Raw genomic sequence first — 19,351 nt, 5'->3', positions numbered from 1 at the left:
CACTTGTGTGATAAATTAGTGGGATCAATTTGTCTATGATGACCTATTTAATCTGTCAAATTGACATACTTAACCTCTTAATTTGCAATTGGCATCCAATTATATGGATAATGGTAGATGCAACTTGTTAAGTCATAGTGGTAAATGTGTTAGTTACAAGCTAATAGTCTGGGTCATAATCATGTCAATCTAACCTAGTTATTGAAGAGGCAGAACTAGTTAGATTGATTAAAACTATAAACCTGTTGTCATCCATATTATGCAGTCATTAATCTATGGTTTTTCGGTAGAACATTAATTATCGATGGTTTAATTTATATACTTTTATATATTTTTGATAATATGGCAGGGACACTTTGGCACATGAAGTGGGAATGTAACTTGGTAGCCACACGGTGATCGATGATTGCGTAGGGTTAACATTTGATGCATGGTGCAAGGAAATCATGTACAGATTTTAGTGTGTTCGAGTGGGAGTTACAAATTGATATGTGACGAATGCGAATGAGGAATTCAGTTAGTAGTTGTTTACCCTTTAGAAAGGAGAGTAATATCTTTGTATTAAAATCCCCCTTCAATGCTCTTCACAATGTAAGTCTTTGTAGAACTTATCCAGGTCTTTTGGCCTTTTTACCTTTTCACTTGCAGTTTATCTTTAACTTACTGCTATTTGCTTTGTCACTGATCGCTTTAGTTTTTTGTAGATCAGTTTATTTCCTGTTAACTTGTTTTATTTTCCCTTTGATAATTTAATTTTCTGAAGATTAACTTATTGTAGGATTAGCATGTCATCGATATCAATCACAAGGTGATTAGATGTCCTTTAAAACGAGGCCATCAATTAAGGAACCTGGGACTGAATCAATCAAGTTACCAGTGACTTCTTCATCAGTGATCAATCACTGGTTCAAATGACAAAATAGTGTTTGTCTGATCAATGATCGATAACTGGTTCAGTTAAGAGAGTAGTGTTTGTCTGGTCAGTGATTAGCAATTGATAAATCAGTCCAGTGACCAGTAACAATCTGGTCAACAATTAAAATCAGCCAAGCGACCAACGATGATCTGATCAACAATCAATCAATGATCGATTATCTCAGACCAGTTAACATAACAAAAATGATCGGTAAAAGACCCTCCTTAATTGACTGTTAACTTGATCGGCCGAGGTGATGCTCGCCCCAGTTGATTGATCAACTATTTTTGTAATTGGTGCAGAAAGAGATTGACAAAATCCAAACACGATTCATTTAACGAATGGATTAATCAATTTGACTCATCTATGACATGAACCCATTTATGGCAATCTAAATCTGCTAATTTCATGTCAAATTCCTGTTGCATCACTTCATTGGAGTGAGGATTGCCATCCCTAATTATATGGTCATGATAGGGGCCCATGCATTAAGCATGGTGCTGGCTAATTTTAGAACTGGCCAGAGGTAAATTGGATTATAAATGTTTCTCTGAACAAAAACTAGGGCCTAATATGGAGGTGAACAGGAACCATTATAATAAGCATTATAGTAGTAGGAGATTTTATGAGCAAATTGTGTTACAGTCTATAAATTAATGAAGCCCTTAGAAACCATTTTAATAAGCATAACAAGTGCACAACTTGATACCAACTTTTAATTTAAACTATGACCAACAGCATCATATACAATTTTTTTTTTTTGCATTAACGATTCTCGTCACAACCGGCAATAGAAGTAGATCCATAAATTTACAATAGTAAATAGCTACTTGATACACAAAATTTTACATGGATTTGTCTGACAGTGAATCATCTACCATGCAATTTGTAGAAATGTTTAATTACCTCAGTATCTGGAAGGTTGTTTGTTCAGCTTCATCCACATCTTATGCAAGGGTGGTGATTTTTGATCCCATACACATCGATCAATCCGAATTAGGTTGAAACAAGTAACTTTGGGTGATTTTTTTGCCCCCACAGGACTGAAGTTTAGTTTTTATTCAAGTCCAATGCAATTATAAATGGTTGGTTTTGGTTTAGAACCCATAGGCCTTGGGTTACTCATGGTTTGCTTTGGATAATTAAAAACAGTAGCTAATGGTTTTAAACAAAATAAACAAAATGGAGAAGAGAATTTGTGGCGAACAGCAAGTGTAGCATTTTTCCACTTTTGCCTCCACCTTAATTTCTTCTCCTCTCTCTCTAACTTTATTTTAATACTTAACTTTAGGTTCTCTCTTTTTGGCTCTTTTTTTTCACTCCTTAACGTATATAACCAACAAGTAGAACTATAATTAGGTGGGTGAAATGGGACCATGTAAAATAAAAAGGTTCAACATGGATTTACACTAGACAATCTGATTGTAAATGGATTAGCTGTGTTGAAGGTTTCTTTTATCGAACCATTTGACCTGAGTCCATTTCGATCCGAATCCTGTGCTTTTTGGTTTTAAATGAAAGAAAATTCACAGGAATTTTAGTTTGGCCTATCAAAATATGCCATGCAGCTGATATCAAGGAAGTTTGCCTCCCAAGTTATTTTATCTATATCAAGAAAACTACAGCAATAAAAAGGTAATCTGGTGAAAACAATACTTCAGCATTTCAAACACAGGTATTTAGCATCATGGCCAATTTGGGACCTCCAATGAGGATTTTCATCTATGACTTGCAACTTTGTCATAGATTCGACGATCTTGAAACGCCATGTCCTGATCTATATCCCCTACATCTCTCCTCTCATAACACTGCTATGCAGGACTACATCCATCTCCATTAGATAGTCTCTGACGTAAGCTCATGAACTCTCATGGCATGCTCTTTGATCATTGAATGATCGATCTGTTAAAAGTGGAGTAGCTTCCAACCGAACATCAATTCTTTTGAGTAAACAAAAGAAATCATCTTCTCTCACCTCTTTTTGAAGGGTCAACGACAATCCTGCTTCTCATATAATGATGTAGCAAACAAATATTCCTTCATACATCAAAATCTTGGAAAAAAAGAATTTCATCCACCTCCAACATCAAAAAACCTAATTGCTAAGGCAAGCTTAAATCATCTCAATGCGCTCTAGCAGACCTACATCTTCAAGCAAATCCTCTGATAGGATTCATATTTAGAGGTCTTCAAATAAGTTCAGCAAATTCCAACAATAATTTTCTACCATAGCATTCAAGAAAACTTACAAAATTCTGATACAAATTATGAAGTTGGAAAAGACAACAGCTGAGATCCTTAAAACTGCAAATCTAATGAAAACAAAAAGGATTATCTATCAATGCATCAGTACCCAACATGATCCTCAAATGAATATGTAAAAAGACATACATCTGATGATAATCCTTCGCTGGAGGCCAGGTGTTTTGCAGGCAGGAACAATTGATCAGCAAAGAAGGAAACACCACCACGGAAGATCTGGGTGCTTTGAATAGGATGATCACTCTTATGGTCAGGTTTTCTCAACTGGAGCATCTGCTTGGCTTGCAGGTTTATAACCTTACAACAGTTTGCAGCATTAACTTAAACAGCAGTCATTATTTAATTGTCATCCACAACTGCCTCAAGAATTTGCTGTTGAAGCACCTTCTTATCATAAATCTCACAAGAGCAGATTCATGCCACTACTTAAACAGTTCAAAGATGGTGAAAACAGAAGAAATATCATGCAAGATATCACTTGGGTTTAGATGGAGGGTTCTGAAATTTTCCAGGAACAAACACAGGGAATGAGTTTGCTGCTTGACCTCTCTCTCCACGTACCTCACGATGCCCATGAGATTCCTTCTCAGCATTTGGTCTCAATCCAGCAGCATTCTCATTGCCCCGCATATCTCTAACTGGAGCATTTAGAAGGGGCCCACCAAAGAATATCGACTGCCCCGTGTACATTAATCTCTCTAGTCGTGGCAAAGGAGATACAACTGAATCAGAGGCACTCGAAAGGGTTGGTCTTCGTCCATAAGCACTAGATTCTGCAGGAGGACTTACCATTGAAACCCAAGAGGTTCTCACTGGAACCTCCATAGTAGTTTCACTTCTAGCAGTCACAGGTACTGACACATACCGGCCAGCTTCTTGATCCCATATGACTGAGGCCTTTTTGGTCTCCCTAACAACTGAAGTAGCAGATTGGAACATTGGGTTAGTCAGCTGGGTAGTTGGAAAAGGCCCTTTTGGAAGAATGTGTGGAGGATGTTCAGGAAGTGAATGCTGCAAAGGCCGTGAACCAAGAGCAACAGGATCATGGATGTGAACTGGACTGCTTAAGCTGCTTGCAGTTTGTGTACCAGTCTCATAATCTTCCTTGCTTGCAAGACTCTCTGGATAGGAGTCCCGCAGAGGAGAAAACTTCAGCTTATTCCTTGATTCTTTAGTTGCAGGCAAATCCATGCTCGTACTACTTCTGACGCTTGCATTGCCACTGGAGCTGAAGTCCACATCAGAGACATGATGAGCATCAATGGGCCGAAGAACTGAAGAGGATGCCCTGGCTTTGGCTGCAGCCTTTATTGCCTCATCGGAGTCCAATTTGGCAAGCTTCCAGGCACTGATCTTAACAGCCTTTCTGGACTTGTTTGCTCTTTCAAAATACCCGGCCGCATCTGGATCAACAGTTGAAGGTACCATACCTGGCTCCAAATGTGGGATGACTTCATCCTATTTGAGACCAAAAGCAAGAAATCAGTCCACAGAAACACTCATACTTTCCGTTTTATTTTGAAATTTAGATTGTCATAAGATTCAAAATTACGGTTGAAGAAATCAAACAACATTAATTGGATGACCAGTCTTGTTTATACTGAATCATCCATGTGATTCCCATGCATGCTCTCACTAGTCTGAAAAGTTAAGATATTGGTATTTTAAAATTTTACTGATCCATCCATTTTTCAATATGCCAGGAAAGGTGAACATGTTGTGGAGGCTTACCTGCTGGTCAACAAATACCCTTGGAGGAGTGCACCATACACCTTTATATTGAAGGCCCATGCCCACAGAACTTCCACCACTTAAACCAGTTGTGGCAGAATTACTTGGTGAATAAAGAGCATTTTGTCCTTCCTCATCTGCAGATGCTGGAGGTGCTTCACTCATAGCTCTCATAGCAACAACATACTCATACGTCGTAATTCCCTGGCATATGAGAGGAAAAGATTCAACTGGTTTATAAATATGAAAATTCCAAAGGTACTCAGCTTTTCTTCAGACTAACCTTTTTCATCAATATCATGTGGAAAAAGAAGAGTTCACCCAAAGGCACACAAGCCAATAATGATACTGCAGTACATGTGGCCTACATAACAAAATCTTGGAATTATGTTTCTCATATTGAAGGTGTTATTTTCTCAATGCATTCCGAAGAGATTAGATTTGTTCAGTCAACGAGTACTTCAAAATGATATGAAGATTTTAGTTTTAGAACTACTAGTTATGATGAAGCAAGTCATATCTCTATAAGAAACCATGATAGTATTTAAGCTGGCAGTAAAGGCAAAAAAATTTTGCTACTCAAATTTTTTGGATAGAAGTAAGAATACAAGACATTGACATTTAATGGCGTTTGTACATGCTTTGAATTCTCCTTCACAATGGGAAGGAATAAAAAGAACATAAGTACTGAAAAATAAGGAAACTTTCATGGTCTATAACAAATGTGTGCAGTATCTACCCCTTCATAAGATGCTAACTGTACTAATAACTATTAAAGTAGTGCTTATGACTGCAATTTCCTCCAACTGGGTAGTACCTGCATTCCAAGACCATTAGCCAAATTAAATAACAAAGTCGAAAGAAAAAGAAAAAGAGTCTGAATATGCAGGATGACTGGATGAACATACTAAATCTTATAACCTAAACTCATGTCAATTTGCTTATCTGCAACTCTCTGCCTTTATGCTAGACATATTATCAGTATCCAGTTTAGACTAATTATTAATCATCTTTTTTACCATTCTCTTGGTAAGCATGCCATTGAAATCATGACTAAAAATACCGATCAGTACCATACCATACCGGATGCTCATACCGAATCGGTATACAATCTCGTACTATACCGACACTAAGTATGCCTCGCCGTCTCGTACTGTACCGCATACCAACACTGTAATAGGATGGTACTAATATAGGATCCGGTATCGAGACGGTGAACCTTGCACTGCAGTACCTATTCACTAGCTCTCAACTTTCCTTCATGATATGATAGTCTATTAGAAATATGGATGTTCTGTCCTTTCTAACACACCTAAGTGATGATTATGTGTAATGCAACTTGATTATCAGAACTCCTTTAGTATTTGTAACATCAAATAAAATCAAATTATTTTTGTTATCATTTTTATCTAAAAAAATACAATATTCAAGGGTTCATCTGAAAGTGAAATGGTAAACCAAACCAAGCAATATTCTGTAAACCTTTAAGATGCATAACTGTAGGACTCATGCAGAATTTCATTCCAAGATTCTTGAAATTGGTGCATGATACCATCAAAATAAGAAAAATATGGTTTGGGGTGGGTGGGTGGGTGGTAGGTCAGCAAAAAATAAGAAGCCTAGTGGCAATTTAATATGCTTGTTAAATAGTTCATGATATATGCCTAGATAATAGGCAGATTCATATGGTCATTTTCCAGCTTGCCATGAGGGTAAATTGGTGTGTCAATCAGATTCACACACAAATTTCCAACCTCGAACAATCATTCCCAAGGAACTGTACGAATCATCCGTTTCAGCAAAAAAAAAGAAAATCATTCCCAAGTGCATGATTCAATAGAGATCAGTTAAAACTTGGCTGTGCAACTTTAGTGCCCAAGCAATAACAAAATTCGCTTAAATTTTGTTTACATAAAACACCAAAAAAATATGATCAGAAGCACTAAACAAACTAAAATAGAATAACCAACTTGGCTATGGAAACATCAGACAACGGGCCCTTGATCAAACATTTCATGCCCTGGACTTCTTCAGACCAAATGTTGACTTTTGGTGTATCAACTCTTTTGATGCTCCATGAGCATACTATCCGATAATCTTAGCCCCACAAATTCTCATGCAAGAAAAGGGCAATCTTGATATCTAGTTGTGTTAAAGAATGGAGAAAAGATAAGGAGGGGGAAAAAGACTGGCAATATCAGTGTTCGCACAAGGGAAACTTTCAAAAATTCAACCTGAAATGTTAGAATGCATCACTACTTTTTTAACAACCTATCTAATTACACACACACACGGAGGGATAACCTTAAGTTTTGATGCCAAGTAATGTAGGATGCTATTTTAAACACATGGAGGAGATAACATATGATGTAGCATGGATCGGAAGATCACTAGATCAATGACAAAGCCTGCCACAGTTTCTGTGGAACCAGCAAGTTTCTGGAAGGCACAACTTTTTGCACAAATATTGGATTTTAGTGATCTTGGAATCACTGAAAAGGTCTCTTACATATCAAAGATTGTATCTGTTGAACCAGCAAAAGTAGCTATTTGATGTTCACTCAAAACACATGCTTCAGACCAAAGTCAAGATATAGAGGTGAGAGGAAAAACTAGACTCTAAACCTTTTGAATAAACAAAATTACTAGCACATAATACCTCCATAGTGCCCCATCGAAGATAGTGGCCCAGACCCAATTCGACAAATACTTTCTTATAAAACAGAAAAGCCAACTAAGGATGGCAATGGTCCACAAACCTGCAACAGTTAATCATCTAGAGAAAACAGGGCAACCTTGAAGCATCAAACTTACCACAACAGTTGCAAATGGAGCACGAGAAAAGCCATTTCCTAATTTCTCCTTAATGCTGATCTCTGTACCCTTCTGATTGACAAAGCAGAGAACAAGAACAGCAACGCCTACACCACATTCAATTGCAAGCTGGCGTACAAGAAAATGTTATGAGTTCAAATAAACTGAGGAACTCAAGTCCAAAGAATTCAACAAATTTACATAGTATTAGCAACATACCCAAATGAGACTAGTGGCCATAAGAGAAATAAATGTTATATAATTTTTCCTCCCCACGCAATTATTCAGCCACTGTAGGCAAATATATAACACAGATATGAAATTTTTTAGCTAATTGACAATTAAGAAATTAATAATTTAAGTATTACAGGAGAAAGTACCCGACAGTGATGGTCAAACCCATCAACACATTTATCACAACTTCTGCAATGTTTACTGAACTTGCGGACCTGCAAGGTGCACAAATATATGAAATCTAAGAAGTCATAAATATATGAACTACTCTATAATTCATAGATTAGAAACTTCACTATAATTAGCAGATGTCCAGCAAAAAGGAAACTATTAGCACATAAAGGATGTGCATAATTCAAGAAAGAAGGATTTTCAAATTATGATCATGACTAAAATCATTTCAGGAACAAATGCTGGAAACAAGCACTTATATGGATATTTCTAACCAAAACCATTTGATTAACAGGGATGTGGTAGGATAAATTATTAACAGGTGTGGTAGGTTTAATTATTATGAGGTAACTGATGTGTTCAATTGATGTGAGAATAAAACTTATAACAAGGCATTAAATCAAAAAACGTAAAAGATCTCGAAGGGGAAGCAATCCAAGAGCATTTACTCAATCACATATGCCTTAAGTTACTTTATTTAGGGACCTACAAAAACTACAAAAGCTAAGAAAATGAGAGGAAAACTCATTCTTCAAATACTTATTGTTACATAAATTTAAATTTGATTACCTAAAGTCAGGAAGTGGATGGAGGAGTGGGGAAGAGAAGCTCTTGAGAAAAGAAAATGAAAAAGGAAAAAAAGGAAACAGGGATTGAACATTTCAGTTACTGAGGACGGAATACACCCAGAAAAATGGTTGACGGATGGATGCACGCATGCAAGGGAATCTGAATTTTGTAATTTACAGAAAGGTTTCAGGTGATCATGTGGGAGATTAATTACTTGTCAAGAGTCCTAATAGGACTCTAATACCTGGGCTTTACGTAACTTCTTTGCTATGTTATGAATCTTATATGTTATGAGTTCAAATTGGACAAGTTTAAAATCTCAACTAAGTCTAAGAAGCCTAAAACGCTTGTAAAGAGTGAGATATGCTGAATATTTTAGTTAAAAAAAATCTAATTTCTTCTCTCTCCTCTCCCCTCCATTTTTTTAATCTTTTCTTCCTTCTCTGACCTTTAATCAACTAAGTACCTGTAGCTAGTTTCTTTTAATTTCAACTTGTCATCCAATTTGAAATATCACTTGTTTAATTGCTCAAATCCATCAAAGCCTGCAAATCCTGGAATTTGCAGAAATCTGAATAGTTGTGTAAAATTTAATTTTGGGTATAGATTGCACACTCTCTTAAAGTCCTAACACCTCGAACTTCCTAGAACCAATAACCAATCACTAAGGGCCTGTTTGGCATTATTGCAGTATTTGTGTTTTTTGTTTCTCTAAAAATTAGTGAAATACCAAGATAGCACAAGGGCATCATACATCTTATTTTAAATTCCATATTTTTTTTTAATTTTTGGGTGGTGGATGATATTACTGAGATAACAACAACTGTAGGTGATTTATGTCTTAAAAAAAATAATAGGGCATAACAACTGTCAAAGCAACTAGTAGTGGGATAATATAAATATAGGATGTCTCAAAACTTAAAAGATACCTGGACCATTCAGTTTGATCTTAAGTACCTTAAACCAATACTTAGATATGGGCATTAATATGACACTTTGGTATGGTCCACAAAAAAGGATCTGATACTTGGACACACACCTGCACGGCTGCACCTAACAAACCCAAGTGCATGTAACATTTGGGAAATGGAGGAAAACAACAAAATAAACAAAAAGAATGACACATAGAAAATTAGCAGATCCTTTTGAGAAAGAAAAGTAGCAGATCTTGATAATGAATTTAAATGAGAAGACTCTGAAATTAAAAAAAATAAAGAAATTTAAAACAAATAGAACATGAAGAGGATATGACCAAATCTGAGACCTTGAGAAACTTTTGGAAGGAGACAATTTCAAGCAAGTATGGTAAATGATAATTAATGCCCTTGATAAATTTTTTCCCTTTCTGAATTAATAAATGCCTTGGTAACATTTTATGGTCTACTTCCATGATAGGTTTCAAATAATTGTAATGAAGAGAGGAGAAAAAGAAGATGCATAAGAATTATCTTGGAAAATATATGCTGCTTCACTACTGACTGACAAATATATAAACTTAATATAAGTGAGGTTTGATGTGACAAGTATAGTTTGACATATAAAGGGATTCTAATACAACACTACAGTTATGTAATGGTTTTCCTCTTTCATCAATGTCATGACAATATCTTACATGTATTACTTAAGAACAAAAAAGAATTGATGAATTATCAGCAATAATCTTCAAAAAATCATATTGTCTAGAACCTTTACCTTAGCATTGCACAATGTACAGAACAAAGCATCTTCCTCACCAGCTTGTTCTTCAGTAGTTTCTGGTTTGCGGCAGTCATCTTTTACAAATAATGCACAGATGAACCCTCCAAATCTGCAGCAAGGTGACTTAATTCTTCTTGGTGGGTGCACCGGGGTATCTATCCTTGCATCTCCTCCAGGTGAAGCTTTTTTGTTAGGATTACCATCTAGAGAGCTTCTACAAGCTGATGATGGAGAAGAATGTGCTCCAGTTGCATTATTGTGAAGATTGTCACGTAAATTTGTGCCTTGCACCCCAGGATTATTCTTAGGTAAATTGATCACCTCATCATCAAACTTTGACATAATTCCAGGATCAGCAGGGTTTATGCGTGTACAACGGACATAAAGGATAAAAACTGCAAGTGCCTGAAATAACATTATGGGAAATAAAGAATCAAGAGTATTAGAACTCAATCCATCATGTCAACAGAAGCTAAACATGCATCTACAATTGCCTTGAGGTAGGAGTTCACGTACCACAGGAGTGTAAACAGCAATTGAAGCATATTCAAATATCTGTTTACCAAGAAAGGGTGCAAAGAAAGCATAGAATGCAACAACCAGAAGAAAGAACACCGTGAGAGCAATAACCTATTAAAAGAAATGCAAATGGAAAAGAAAATTAGTACCGAGTAATATGATTTCCCAAAATAACGGAAACTAAAGCTTAAGAGATAACATATTGATAAACCCAAGACGATAATAAAGATCATTTCCTTTCAACCGACAACATAAAATTATCATCAATATCACAATACTTCTTGCCAAGCTTTACTGTACTTGTACCAGTACTGGGCACCGATAGCTTACGGTACAGGTAGGCATGACACACCCCCAGACGTGCACATAGGAAGCTTCTGGCAATACAACTTTGTACAGGAAACAATACTTCTTGCACATTAAACTTCTCTAATTTCAATACCAAAGGAAATGCATCATTATCGTTCGCAAGGAAGTACTGCTTGCCATACCATGCCAAAACAAAAAAAAAATTAATATAAAATGAGGACTTTTGGCTTGCTACCTAGAGGTAACAGTCTATATCAACCTAAGTTGAACACACTACAAGCTGATCCAAGCAGGCATGTGTTGATATGGGTTGGCACACTGGTACCCAGTTCCGGTCCAACGCCCATTCAACAAGAGCAGTACATATCCACAAGAGCAATACTGGAGCAGCAAGGGTCTTAGATCAAGGATTCAAAAGCCGCCCAGATCATATAAAACAAAGCCCATACAATTGTCTAGGGGCTTGGTTCGGGCTAAAATTGACAGAATCGCATTCGAACAGCCCAAACTGACCTGGATCATGCAATTCATGTGCAGATCAAGGTTTTTCACCCTAGACCAGCTCCAAACTAAGCGGTACACCTCAATACTGCTCAATATACCTTGTTTATGTTGTTCCTTCCTCTTTTTCCACAGTTTGAATGTGAAAACCAGGGGAAGGAAAGGTAGAAGACGGTAATCGGGATTTTTGCATCGGATCCTTGAATCTAAACCCATTTCTTCAGCTAAAAACACATTCTAGTTAGGTGATTTTCTTCCCCACCCTTTTTTCTAAAATTTATTCAAAAAACTGAACCTATATTTGAACTTAATTTGGAAAACTAAGGGGAAACTCTGGAAAATTGAATTTACAACATGTTTGATCATTGGATCATGCCATAGAGCATGAATCCAGCATCAAAATCAAGTCATTTTGGGGATCTAGGTTGATCCTTAAAGCTTACACCAAAAAATCTTGTAAGACATGCAAATGTTGTTCATTCAGATTTATCTTCAAATATTGTCAGTCGTCATGAAGGGGCTTATCTACAACCTAACAAGAATAATTGATTTTCAGTTATTAATTTTTCAAATTAATCTTCAAAAATTGATTTTAAAATACTAACGACTTTTGGGAAAATGTAGCATGTTGGCACTAGTGATGTACACATGCTATCAAAATTTAGGCGATAATAGATTAATTTTGACACAAGTAGATCCTTTTACTTTGTGAAGAAACATTAAAATCATGATAATAATGACTTGTAAAACTAGATCCATGTGATTTTTTTTTTACAATTAGAAGCACTCTAGATATACTGGATCCTTGAAGCAAGATGAAGAGATCTGACATATAACTATAATGAAAAGAACAGTCTATCATCTTACTTGATTTCTGGTTTTAAAAATACACCAGTGCCATATTTCTTAAGAACTTGTTTTTCAGATATTATGAACTCTTTACTATTTTAAAAGAACTTTTTGAAGAACAAGCAAAACAATCCTTTGCAAGCACATCAATTTTTAAAAATTGAATTAAATCAATTCATAAAGTTTGGCAACCATACAGCCCCTACCATCAACAGAGCTGCTAAAGCCATTTTTTTGAAATATTACATATACATACATATACAAGGCACTATTAGACCTTAATTTTTGAATGCCGGTTGAGGTTTTATGGATATATTGCTTTCCATATTTAAGATATATAAAAAATTAGAATTCCACCTTCATTGCTTTTATGTTCCTGTGCAAACTCCAAACCAGAATTAAAATATCCTCAACTTAGACAGAACTAATATTTAACTAACAATGATTTAGAGTTTCTGCCAAACCAACCAATAGGACCCGTTATAATACATCTGTAAATTGTGCTAATGGTTAGCTATTGCTTCATTTCTTGGAATTCCAAGGGGCATTTTCTTATTATTAAATGAATTTCCAAGTTTTGAAATTATTTTAAATACTTGCAATGGTGGGTTACAAAGAAATTGAGCCTAAGTGCACAGATGCTAAAGTCAGTTGTTTCATATCATCGAAAAATTCCCCACAAAGGAGTAAAGTGTTTCCATGTGTGAATTAGTTCCTGGGCTAGGGGGCGGTGGAACTGTGCTACATGGACATAGACAAACGAATCAGATTTGAACAAATATCCAACCATTTGACTCAGCAAGAGGGCAAAAGAAGAACAGGGACATGTTGGAAGAAACAAATTTTAGCTAATATATAGTTATTTTCAAATATTGCATATGAAAGAACATATTAAAATATATCATTTGTTAAGGTCTTCTAGCATATATTTTTCTCATTCAAACTTCCCACTCAGCTCAAGGATATATGAAAATGATATTTTGCAAAGTCATTTTAATACCTACTCCTTGACTAACCTCAAAAAAAGAATGACAATTCACCTTTAATGACATTATAGCAAGTCAAACACATAGTTAGGAGTAAGGATCTTTTGGGTGTTGTAGCCCTCTTTTTCAGCATATATTTTGGTATCCTAAAGCTCCAATCTAGTAGACAAGATTAAAAGAAATACTTCTAAAATAATGTACTTTTTGTTGCTTTAGAATGTAAGCATGAAATGATACTCCCAAAGACACCAAAGCAATATAAAAAAATATCTATTTTTTTTTCCTTTACTCTGCATTTTTTTTCTTTATTTTTCTGAAGATTATCAATTCTTTTTTCTTCATTTGGATCTTCTTCATTATAAAATTTTAATAATGACACAGCTAAAACCAAACTGAAACTTGTTCTTACACTTGCATGCTCTTATCAAGTCAGTTCTAATAATCTAGTAGCCAAAAGAAGTTGCACTAAATTGTCCATGCAAACCAATTTCTTTGAGAGATTTGGCGTGCTTAACAGAGATTTTAAAGTTTACAGTTTTACACCCAGGTTTCATAACAATTTTGAAGTCACATTTAATGGAGATTTTCTGATTCTTTAGTCATTCCTTACACAAGTTATTGATATATGATCATAGCAAATTCCTTTCAGACTTTAAGAATATATATTTCACATAAGAGTATACAGTATTACTGTGCATTGAACCATATTTTAAAGTGGCAATTATATTTTGGTCTCATGAAAAAGATACACCCTTTCTAATCTTAAGACACGTGACAGCTGCTTTTATTCAGACCATATTGGCTAGAAATGACTCATGGAAAACCACTATGCAATGATAAAAAGATTAATATACCTGACTCTTGAACAAAATCAAACGTACCCACACTCCTTTTTTGTTTGGTAGGGTTTAAGCAATTTAAGTTCTCCCACAGATTACCTCCATTAACAATTTGCATCAAAGATAATTTAAAACAACTCAGTTTCAGGAAGAAATAAGAGTTAATTACTTAATTCAACTTGGTAAAGGCATTCTGCATGCTTTATATTTTTCATTTAATCCATAGGCAACTAAGTTTTATTAAGGTTACTCTACTAGACTTGAGTTCTACAAATAGATTTATGCTTTGGAAAAAGCAATACTGGGGTGCTTAAAGTAGGAAGGACTTTGAACTATTTTTTCCTCAAAAATTCAATATATTCTAGAATATCCAACCTCAGTCACTAGAATGCATTGAAATTTGATATTCATGGACAGTGTACTAACACCATAAGTTACCTAACATACTCCAGTGGAAAAATTCGTATAACTCTCTCTCTAATAAACTGTTAGACTTGGAGAGAATATTACAGGATGTGTCCTATGTTGCTTAAGAAAGTACTTTTGTGACTTTTAGAGCAAAAAAGTCCATTCTTAAAAAAATCAGTGTTTGGTGGCACTATCTAAGAAGTGTTTCTACAAGTAGAAACAAGGTATGCTGAACTGGTATCGGTAGGTGTACCGGTCGCCTATCGGACCAGTACCGAACCGGTCTGCATAACATAGCCTGATACCGCTGGGTTCCAACCCTATAGGGGCCAGAACCATTTTTTAACGCCGAAAGTAGCATTCCTTGAGACCGGTCTGGGTCGGTACGGGTCAGTTCAACATTCTCCGAGTACAAAAGTTAAACAAGTGCTCTTAGGAGAAGCCAGAAAATCTAGCTACTGGCTTTTTCACCTAAAGAACTTTTTTAAAAAGCAGAATCAACAAAAAGCATATGCTTAGACTCTCTAACATACGAGCACAAATATAAACAATTTGAAGGAAGTTCGTACATACACATATCCTTTACAAGCTCAAACGAAAAATAATTTTGAAGATTCCTATTTTATCAAACTAAACATGTGCTGCAGTGTATATGTAATATAACAGGCTCCAGAATTATGCATCATTACTCGTGTTGTTTGGAGAATCATAAAACATAATTATTTGTAATCAAGAGAACGGGTTACTTATGAGGATTATATTGGCCTAAGAATTGCCCTTGAGTCTAGGAGGTTAAGATTTTCTTTGGCATGTTTTCTTATGTATTTTGCCTTTTTCTTGTCACTTCATTCTTTAATTTAGCTTTGTCATCTAACTTTATTCTTAGCAATGGGTTCTAAAAATTCTTTGAATTACATTCCAGTTGTGTACTCTGGTTTTCTACCATTTATTTATTGTTCACCAACAAGAAACAAAAACAAAAGAAGAATGAGGGGGAGTAACAAACAAATAGTTCATAAGCAGGCAATTGAACAATTTATTGCACGACTGTAAGTTTTATAACTGCCTAAATATGACTAAGCTACTCCATATACATCATATCTAATAAGTCATGTCACCCTACTTGCCAATCGGCCAATATTTTAAAAGATGTCTACTTAGGAAGCAGTCACCAATGCGCCTTCATAAATGTTTCTGCATCACGTTTAAGCATGGAGGACGAGAGTGATTTACAAAATATTATTGAGCTAATAAAATATCCTAACATTGCAGGGAGAAATTTTTAAAAAATTAATATTAAACTATAAAAAGATAAAATGCAAATCAAATAAATATTGAACTAAGGAGGCATAAAAAATATTATTATAAAAAGTAAAAATACATAATAAAAACAAAATTAATAATTTCTAGGATTAAACATAAATTTTTTTAATAAATGAAGGTTTTGAATAAGCCAATGTCATTTTTTAAAAAGTTAATATTATATTATAACTTGTGATATAATAAAAACAAAATAGTCATTAAATATGATTATGAAAGTTCCAAATGCCAATTAAAAGGGAAATCAAGTCAACAACTCACATAGTAAAAAAAACAAAGTATGAAAAAAAATTCAAATTTAACCCTATCCTAATTAGATCTGACCACAAATTGGATCAAGTATGGATCTGATCAAATTGGATTTAACTCAATTGATCTCGACAACCCTGATATAATACAATGAAAATTAGTTAAAAACTCCAAGTTTAGCTTGATTGTGGCCTAAATCAGACATAAAATAGAGCGAGCATGATCCAAACCCATAAAGTGATTCATTAGATGCAAATCTAAATCTTAGGCTTAAAACCAGTAACGGTTGGATATTGATGAAGCTAGAGACATAAACTGATTTGAGATTCCTAACTACGTGATATAATTACCAATAAATATTTTATTTTTGAGATTCTAAGTAAGAAATGGAGCAATGATGTGAGAGAGGATGACAGACCTTATGTAGTTCATTGGCAACAGTTTTCTAAGTTTACAAAAGCGTTGGTATCATTTTAAGAACCCACAATGAAACTCTCTTTCTTTTTAACTTTTGAGAATCCTAATTAGGGAAGCCAAACAGCAACTTGAAAGAGGAGGACCAGCCCGATCTAGTTCCTTGGAGAAGTCCATCAAACTTCTCTTTTATTTTTCTATTAATAAAACAGAGAGAGAGAGAGAGAGAGATAAGTCCATCAATCCTTTTTTGACATTTCTAATGAACGAAGCCAAACAAAGGCATGAGAGAGGAGGATAAACTTCATCAGTCCATAAGCATTATACGATTGCCAGGGATACATCTAATGTACTTGGCAATTCACAAATTTCTAGGAGTCAATCATATTGTATACTAAACCAAAGGAAAAGGAGACGCCCCTCCATCAGATAAACAATGGTTGGGTTTATATGTTTAATAAGTAGTAAATTAATACACTAATGATATGGTAAAACCTTAGTTGCAGAAATCGTCCATTTAGGATAGTGTGTCCACTTCAGAGTCTCTTCAACAACTTGTCCCTGCACCCAACAGCCAATTCCAAAGCATTTCTTATTAAGAAAAGAAAATTATGAGAGCTACCTCTTTGTACTTGGCTCCCGCACGTGCACCTTCTTTTGATAACTAAGGGTAAAATAATTGATGATGTGAGAGTCAAGTGAGCCTCTTGTTTTTTATTCTTTTCACAAATTTGCTCTTTTTTGGAGAGGGGAAAGCTTTCTCTCTCCTATCTATTTAATGCATATATAGGCATAAAATACAGATGTTGCCAAGGCAATACCTCCCATTAACTTGGGACATCTTATTTCATACATTTTGGGTGTATACATCTTGTTACATCTTATTTCCAAAATTGCCAAGTCTGATATACATGTTGAGAGTTGATGTCAGCTTAACAACTAGAAGTAAAACATTCTCAAACTCTCATAGGTCCCTTTTCTGTCCATAACACCCATATACTGTTGGTTAAATTAAATTCCTCCATATGTTTTGCAATGTTTTAGTTATTCTACTTGAAAAGGGAAGAAAAATGTTCAAACCCACCAGCAACTTTTCCATTATTAGTCTATACTATGCTGATATAATTCACACCTTGTGTTCTTCACAACCATTGAAAACACAGGGAACACTACTCATAGAATGGCTGACCCAAAAAGAACCTATATTATAACAGGTAAGAGAAAAGGAAAAGAAACAAATTATAAGCAAAGTCGAATCTCTTTATGGATGATATATGAATCAAATGCATATATGGAGAACTTAAAAAAAAAAATTTAACAAAAAGTAGTTCTGATCATATTTATTGTCATCTTATCTAAATACAGTTTCAGTAACAAGAAATTAGCTAATGTCAAGCATGTCATCTTCTGTTAAACATATATTGAACTTTCACAAGGTACAATCAGTGTGACTGGAAATTCAAGGGCATCTATGCAGATAAAAAATCTCACCCAGCAATCTACGCAAAATAACCAACGTCATTAACGTTCAGAAAGGAAAAAAACATGCAACAAGAATGCGTCCCCAACAGAAATAATGTGAATCTTTTCAGGAAAAAATGTAAAATATAATAACAAAGATGGAATCATGAGCCCTTCCGATGTCATTTTGCAATCCATACAAAAAGTTGGCTTCATTATTAATCAAAAGCACAAGTGGAATTAAGAAATAGAATAGATGCCGGTTCCTCACAAAAGTAAAAGGGGAGTAGGAAAAACCAACATATTGGAAAGAAATTAACTGAATCCTGTTGCGATGAAGCAAGGATAAACCACATGGTGAACCATGGATGCAAAACATCATACAATTTCAAAGTAAGAAAAATGAACAAAAATTGAAGATATTTGAGCCCTTCTGATGCCATTGCAGAGTCTACAAACATAGTTCAATCCAGCATCAATAAGGAACACAAATGAGTCTCAGAAATAGAACAACGTAGATTTAATACAAAACCAAAGGCATAAAAAGATCCAAGTACTTCTGAAAAGAAGCAAGAAGAACCCATAAGAGAGATCCACAAGCTTGACATGGTTACTCAGGATAAAACCTGGAAGATTCGTGAACATGGTTGACTTGAAATGCAGCTTTTTCCGACAAAATTAAAGGGAAGAGGAATTGAATACTTCTATGAAGGACCCATGAAATCCAGAAGCAAACGAAGATAAAAACACCAAAACCTACCATGAAAGATACGAAAGTTTCGAACTTTTTCCAAAGCCATTTCTTCCCAAGCAATTTGAAGCCGCCGAGGGTTAGAGGAGACCCAATCCACAAGAAATCTCCCAAAAAAAAACCCACAAAAAGAACACTACCTGAAAGTTGTGAGTAGGGAGCTGCCATCCATGGCGCCTCACCATGACTGCAGCCAAGGACTCCTCTTTGGATCCCTCCGATCGGAGCATCAAAAGGGGAAAGCCCAGAGGAGAAGGGCCATAAAGGGAACCTTTTGAGTGAAGGGGGAAAAGAACAAAGAACCCCACACAAGCCTCAGGGGAGGAAAAGAGAGAGCTTAAATTTAATA

At 35.2% G+C, this 19,351-nt stretch overlaps 1 protein-coding gene across 4 annotated transcripts; it reads right to left on the bottom strand.

The window, feature by feature from the left end:
• Positions 1–3,114: 3,114 nt before the first annotated feature.
• LOC103713169 (probable protein S-acyltransferase 19) lies at positions 3,115–19,326 on the bottom strand. 4 transcript variants are annotated; one of them, XM_026806990.2, is made up of 10 exons: positions 19,143–19,324; positions 17,286–17,351; positions 10,913–11,026; positions 10,391–10,801; positions 8,104–8,172; positions 7,943–8,014; positions 7,724–7,852; positions 5,193–5,273; positions 4,910–5,113; positions 3,115–4,636 (listed from the first exon to the last, which is right to left on the bottom strand). In XM_026806990.2, the coding sequence occupies exons 1-10, from the start codon at positions 19,230–19,232 to the stop codon at positions 3,653–3,655; spliced, it is 2,220 nt and encodes a 739-aa protein (XP_026662791.2). In that variant the 5' UTR covers positions 19,233–19,324; the 3' UTR covers positions 3,115–3,652. The 4 variants fall into 4 exon arrangements, with proteins under 4 accessions (XP_026662791.2, XP_008798218.2, XP_008798219.2 ...); XM_008799996.4 differs by lacking the exon at positions 17,286–17,351 and having other exon boundaries at positions 19,012–19,325; XM_008799997.4 differs by lacking the exon at positions 17,286–17,351.
• Between the last annotated feature and the right edge of the window lie 25 nt (positions 19,327–19,351).

The sequence above is a fragment of the Phoenix dactylifera genome, unplaced genomic scaffold (genome assembly GCF_009389715.1).
Source record: "Phoenix dactylifera cultivar Barhee BC4 unplaced genomic scaffold, palm_55x_up_171113_PBpolish2nd_filt_p 000638F, whole genome shotgun sequence".
In the NCBI taxonomy this organism is placed as follows: domain Eukaryota; kingdom Viridiplantae; phylum Streptophyta; class Magnoliopsida; order Arecales; family Arecaceae; genus Phoenix; species Phoenix dactylifera.
The sequence above is the reverse complement of the archived record's forward strand: the minus strand, read 5'-3'. Positions and strand labels throughout refer to the sequence as shown.